The sequence below is a fragment of the Myodes glareolus genome, chromosome 4 (assembly GCF_982192425.1).
Source record: "Myodes glareolus chromosome 4, mMyoGla1.1, whole genome shotgun sequence".
In the NCBI taxonomy this organism is placed as follows: Eukaryota; Metazoa; Chordata; class Mammalia; order Rodentia; family Cricetidae; genus Myodes; species Myodes glareolus.
In genome coordinates this window covers 26,028,115-26,034,359 of record NC_142029.1, presented here as the reverse complement: position 1 = coordinate 26,034,359, position 6,245 = coordinate 26,028,115, and the positions used below count along the sequence as shown (strand labels likewise).

Here is a 6,245-nt window from a genome sequence, read left to right as displayed (position 1 = left end):
CTTCCGGCTCCCTCTGCTACTCTCCTCAAAATCTGTTTAAAAGCTTCCCAAAGCAGGCTCTTCTGTCTGCTCTGACCTGGTTCTTCCTGGGTCTTCCTTTCTGAGGTCTCACACCCCTGCTCGTTCTCAACATCCAGGTGAGAAAGACAAATGTCCCCCAATTTTGAGTTCAGAGTCTAGTACTGCCTGTAGTGTGTGTAGCAGGTATCCAGTTGTGCTATGTTTACTGAACTGTAGCTTTAGTTCATTTCAAAAGGCTTTAGTGAGTTTTTCAGCGCTGCCTAAGACGTTGAGAAAGTCAGTATCCACTTCAGCACCCCATTAATATAAGAGAGAACGGAGGAAGCTTTACCATGGCTAAGGCTATATTAAAAGAAGTGACCACGTCCATTTTGGATCTAAGCTTTTAACTCCTGAATCCCTGTTCTTCCCATTCTGTTAAACCTCAGGCTGGAGAGTCAGTTCCCTATAGTCCACACATCTGAATACTGCCCAGGGTCTATGCCCAATGTGCCACTGCTCTGAACCATTTGGCACATGGCAAAGAAGGCTCTGGTGAATTTACTGTGCCACAAAGTCCCTGTGCATCCTGCTCCGGTGCATCCCACTCTGGTGTTTCTTTCTTTTCAAGGGGGTCTGCTTTGCCTCCTGGGCAGTCAGAAACCTGAGAAAATCCTCAAGAGGAATTTGATCATTCTCTACTGGAGGACTTAACAAGTCATTTGGCCTGCCTAATCTGCTCGGACACCGTCTGGGGAATATTTGATATCCATGTAGTACAGGGTGTAAATTAATCTGTGGGGACTGTTCACAAGACCCTCACAACCCTGTCTCAGCTGGTCATCAGTAAGGTTTGGCGACAGACCCCCTCTCTTGAAGACTCATTGAAACTGAAAAGATCAGGCTTTTTCTCCTGGGGGGGGGGGTGTTGAAACGGGTATGTTTAAACAGAGGGGAAAATCCTCCTGCCTTCTAGCCTCACCCACAGAGCAGAGCTGGCCCCCCTGCCTCTGCAGAGTTCAGGCTGTGAATAGAACCCAGTTAGTTAGACTCATTTGTACCATGTTTTCAGAACCCTGGCAACCAAGTGCTTAACAGAGAGATGAACTCTCTGTGTGGATCAGCGCGAGGAAAAGATGAAAAGTGAGATCTGAAGGGACCTAAGAGATCCTCTACCCTCTGAGGAAACCCGACCAGCAAGATGGCGCAGCAGGTAAAGGAGCCGGCTGACAAACCCGAAGACCTGTGTTGGATCCCAAGACCCACAGGATGGAAAGTTGTCCTCTGACTGTCACAGTCCACCAGGGCACCAAGGCACCTCTGTGATCCCCCTCCACCATGAAAATGAAAATAATGAATATTCAAATAAATAAGCAAATAGAGGGGGCTACAGAATTGAGGTTGTTACTAATCACGGCTACACAGTAGATGATGGCTAAAGATCAGACACCAAGACGCCCTAGTCTAAACTCAACACCCCCACCCCACCCCCCGCGGGTGCGGCGCGCAACTCCCACCGGGGGAAAAAAAAAACCAGACCTCTACACATTAACACACTCCCTCTACCCTTCCCAAAACACCACACACGCGCATAACTCAGTCAGCTGGGCCCTAAGGCCCTAAAGTATTTTATTACCAACACCATTTTGGTGAAAAGACTCAAGAGACCTCAGGAATTATCCTCACACTTTCCTCCAGCTCCATTTCTCTGCTCTGGTTGAACTTTCCAGAACGTAAGAGCCCTGGTCTACACCTGGTAGGCCGCGAGCTGCCAGAAGAGCGCAGCTGGGTACTGAGAGCTCCCAGGTCCAGATGCGGGGTTCAGAGACTGTGACAGGCGGCCCCCAGGCTTTAGGCTGGGCACCCCCAGAATCTAGATGCCAAGTGAGACCAGTGCACACGCACCGCCTGCCCTGTTCCCAGGATCCCGGGTGGGAACCCGGGCGGGCTCTCCTGGGGATCCTGATGGCCAGGCAGTGGCTCTGGGAGGTGGCTAGAGACTCGTTCAGCGGCGGGCTCCGCTCCAGCGAGATCCGGGCGCTCTTTCCCAGGCGCACAGGTTTAGAAATAGGACGGCCTTGCCTGGCCACCGCCTCGGAGGCTCGGGTCCCCATATATAGTCATATCCACCGTCAACTGGGAGGCCGGCAGGAGGCAGCGAATGGGCGTGCGGGCCCCGCGGGAGGAGCGAGGAGGGGGCACGGGGCGGAGGCAGGAGACTGGGAAAGGGGGCAGGAGGAACAAGCTTTTCCAAAAAAGTATTGGCTGTCCTGAGGAATGCGGTCGCCCCCCTGGGAAAGTACATATCAGAGAGCAGCAGGCAGCTCCGCGCTCGCACTCCGTCTCAGCCACCCCACCGCGCTCGTGTCTTTGCTCCCGACGCTGCCTAAGGGCCCCTCGCCACTGCCACCATGGACGCCATCAAGAAGAAGATGCAGATGCTGAAGCTCGACAAAGAGAACGCCTTGGATCGAGCCGAGCAGGCGGAGGCTGACAAGAAGGCGGCAGAAGATCGGAGCAAGCAGGTCTGCGTCTACCCCGCCCCCCACCGCCCCGACTCAGTCCCCGGGACCCCAGCAGGCATCCTTTCCCCATCCCATCCCAAGCCCAGGGTGTCCAGGGGCGCGCATCTTTAAAAGAATATAGGAAGAAAGAAAGAAAGAAAGAAAGGAAGGAAGGAAGGAAGGAAGGAAGGAAGGAAGGAAGGAAGGAAGAAAGAAAGAAAGAAAGAAAGAAAGAAAGAAAGAAAGAAAGAAAGAAAGAAAGGAGTTAGTTTGATTGGCTGATTCTAACTTTTCTGTCTTGTCCGCCGAAGAGGCTGGTGACCCTTCCAGAGTCCCTGAGGTCCATAAACTCCCTAGAGAAGCTCTTGACCCTCGGGATTGGGAACCAGTTTTGAAATGGGAAGGGAGAAAGGATACCAATTCCCGATGTGACTGGAGGGAAGGGTGGGGGAGTCCGGCAAGGCTCAAGTCCTAAAGTGTCCGAAGTTCTTTGAACTTTTTGGTTGGGGAGAAAGAGCCCCTAAACATGAGATGGAGGCTTTGGAGCGAAGAGGGGGACTCACTTAACTATTTTCTAAGAACAAAGATGGACAGGATAGAAGACACAAATGGAAAGCTAACCAAACAGGGGCGTGTTTCTGTAACCCTTCAAGTCGGGGACCTGAGTTCTCTAAGTTCTCCACCCGAGTGTGGTCCGGGGGGGGGGGTGGGGGTGGGGGTGCGGGATGAGTCACTGAGCGGCTCCAGCTCTGGGAGAGAGATTACCAAGGGTCCCTTAAGCCCCAAAGCAGCGATCCCTTAGCCCCAGGGCCCCAGCCAACCTGGCACCCGTTTGTTGTATGTCTCACACCCGGTCCATGCCGGCCGCCCGCGCCCGCTTGCCGCTGCCCCCAGCTCGAGGAGGACATCGCAGCGAAAGAGAAGCTGCTGCGGGCGTCGGAGGACGAGCGGGACCGGGTGCTAGAGGAGCTGCACAAGGCGGAGGACAGCCTCCTGGCTGCTGACGAGACCGCCGCCAAGGTACCCGGGCGCGCGGTGTGGCACGGCGCACGAATGGCTAACTTTCTCTTTCTCTCTCCCTCCCTGTCTTTCCCTGTCTCTCTCTCTCTCTCCCGCTGTCCCTGTCCTTTACGGTCTGTGCACCCTCACCCCGCACCTTGCGGGATCACGCTGCCTGCCGCACCCCACACCCTCCCCCCTCCCTCCGTACTCCACCGCCAACTCCCAGCTGGAAGATGAGCTGGTGTCACTGCAAAAGAAACTCAAGGGCACTGAAGATGAACTGGACAAATACTCTGAGGCTCTCAAAGATGCCCAGGAGAAGCTGGAGCTGGCGGAGAAAAAGGCCACAGATGTAAGTGCACGCTCACACTGCCTCCCTCACCTCCTGTTCGCGTGACCATTCTGGGGGTCACCACAGGGTCTGCAGAGCAAAGGAAGGGGGTAAACCTCCTCCTGCCGGGACACCTGCACACAGCCTGGCTGTGGCCCAGAGCACTGGATGCTGCCTCTGACTGCCGCTGCGCACATTCGTTTATATTCCATGCATTTCTTTTTCTCTTTTTCCTCTTCTTTACCTCCTCCCCTTTGGTCGGAGGTGGGTGGGTGAGAAGCTGGGAGAACACAGCCTCCGAATTGGGGACTTGTGGAGGGGAACTTCGCCTCCTGCTGGTATAAAACCTCTGAAGTGTGTGTCATCACCAAGGTTTGTGCAAGACAGAGTTTTCTTGTTTGCCACCCTCAGTGGCCTCCATTGATGAGCCTAGTCTGGACACAGAGAGCCTGGTCTTAAAATGTACTCACACTCTTACTTCAAAGGCTAATCTTGCAGACTACAGGGGACACTTTGAGGCGCTCTTTCTCACTAGGTAAACCTTAAGACCTGCCCAGGGAAGATGATACTCGCTTGGGTCCGCAGTCTGAGGCACTAGATCCAGAAAGTACGCAGGGAGTTATATATAGCTCAGTGCTTTATAAGGCGTAGAGAGCTGGCTGCCCCCCGCCCGCCCCACCCCCACCTGTCAGCCCTCTGACAACCGCTGCATACTCCAGGGCGTGAAAGACACAGCTCCAGCTCCGCTAAGCATCCTCTCCGCTGCCCTTTGGAATCTAGAAAGTCAAGCAGAGGGTCAGCTTTCCAATGGACTGACTGACTTCTTTTCACCCCCACATTCCCCTGGAGAAGGCAGTTAAGCCTAGAGGCCCAATTAGAAAAGAATTCCTTGGGAAGCTGATAACAATTCCAAGAATGTGTGAGTAGCAGACAAAGCTACACCCGAAAGTTGAACCCCCAAGTTTGACAGCAGTCTGTACGTTTTTGGTTTTGTGTTTTGGGATAATGTGTAATGCAGATTATCCAAGGGTTTTGAAACTGGCAAGGCCTTTTGAATCACGAAAGACTTGAGATTTATCTAGTGTTCTTAGTAACTGAGTAGTCTAGACAGCCAACAACTGGGATCGGACAAAAAGAAAACCTTGAGTGACAGCTAAGTTCCCTGGAAAGGAGGCTTGGGGAAGCACAGTTGAGTGAAAACTCATGCTAAAACCTACCTGACTTTAGAAAAAGAACAACAATAACAAAAAAAAAAAAAAACAGCCTTCATCTCTCTGAGCCAGTTTGTATAACGTGGATCAGACGTCTGCTTTGTCCGTGCTAAATGGAGGATGCCCAACTCCCCCAAATCCTCCTGCAGGACATTTATTTAGGTTTTTCAAAAGAGCCGCTGACCTAGGAGATCTAGGAGAGATATTCCTTATAAGGAAAGGAATTCAGAGAATTTGCAAATAGCCCAGTGTGAAAGAAAGCAGGAGGGAAAAAAAGTTACTATAATTCTTGGGGGGGGGGAATAATAATTGTTGTAACTATGGAGTGGTAATCTTGTCTTCAGGGAGAAATCGTGGAGGGGGGTACTGGAATGGGGTGGGGCAGAAGCAGAAAAGAGGCTATTTAAAGCCAGCTGTGGGGCGGGGCCAGGAGAAGAGGGAGGTTCTTAACACCAGTTTTGGTTCTCTCTATGTGCTGGAAAACTGTCTCTAAATATGGTGAGAGTGTGCACTTCTCTGTTTCTTTTGGTTAGTGTATTTCTCATCTACCTCTGTAAAACACCGTTGGCTCTTTGGAGACTAGGAATGTTGAAGGGAGTTTGTGACGTTATATTTAGAACGATCTTGACTCACTTAAAATAGCTAAGACTTGAAGAGGAAAAGACAGGTGTCGCTAGAGGGAAGAGGTGGAAGTGAAGTCATCCTTCTGAAGAATTGCAGTGAGGACGTTTTACTCTCTAGTGCTAAAAAAAAGTACATTTTTGATTATTATTACTAAAATCATTTTTCGATCTTACCAAGCTACTTTACAAGCTATAGTCTTCCAGAAACGGGTTTTTCCCAGTTTAAAAGGCTGCCACTCAGGAGCTAGCATCCCTTGCAATCTGTTTTGGATTTTTACTGGTTTTCCCCCCTACAGGAGGCTGAGTCCTGTTAAGACTCAGTTATCTTGACTCCTTTCCCCCAGTAACTGATGGAGCTGATATTTGCAGGATATGAGTCTTTATCCCTCTAGGTCTCCTTCCTAATGTAGTGACTCAGGCTTAACTAAACTCAGGTTTTCCCCTGGGATCTCTTGGGATGGGACCCAGCCACAGTATTTCTTAAATAACCAAAGGATTCCATCCCATAGCTAAACCTAACAACTAACCGCCCATAGCTCTTCAGTAGTGACATCAGCTTGAAAATAAACTTCTG

The 6,245-nt window shown here is 51.2% G+C and overlaps 1 protein-coding gene across 20 annotated transcripts in view; it reads left to right on the top strand.

Annotated features, from left to right (window-relative positions):
• The first annotated feature begins 2,314 nt into the window (after nt 1-2,314).
• Tpm1 (tropomyosin 1) overlaps nt 2,315-6,245 on the top strand; it is a 27,694-nt gene continuing 23,763 nt past the window's right edge. For 5 of the 20 annotated variants that reach the window (XM_048424084.3, XM_048424091.3, XM_048424079.3 and 2 more), the window contains exons 1-2: nt 2,321-2,525; nt 3,733-3,858. In XM_048424084.3, coding sequence (XP_048280041.1) covers nt 2,412-2,525; nt 3,733-3,858 — 240 coding nt within the window. In that variant the 5' untranslated portion in view covers nt 2,321-2,411. Of the gene's footprint in view, nt 2,526-3,398; nt 3,525-3,732; nt 3,859-6,245 lie in introns of all 20 variants that reach the window. The other 15 variants (XM_048424088.3, XM_085689270.2, XM_048424081.3 and 12 more) reach the window with 7 other exon arrangements.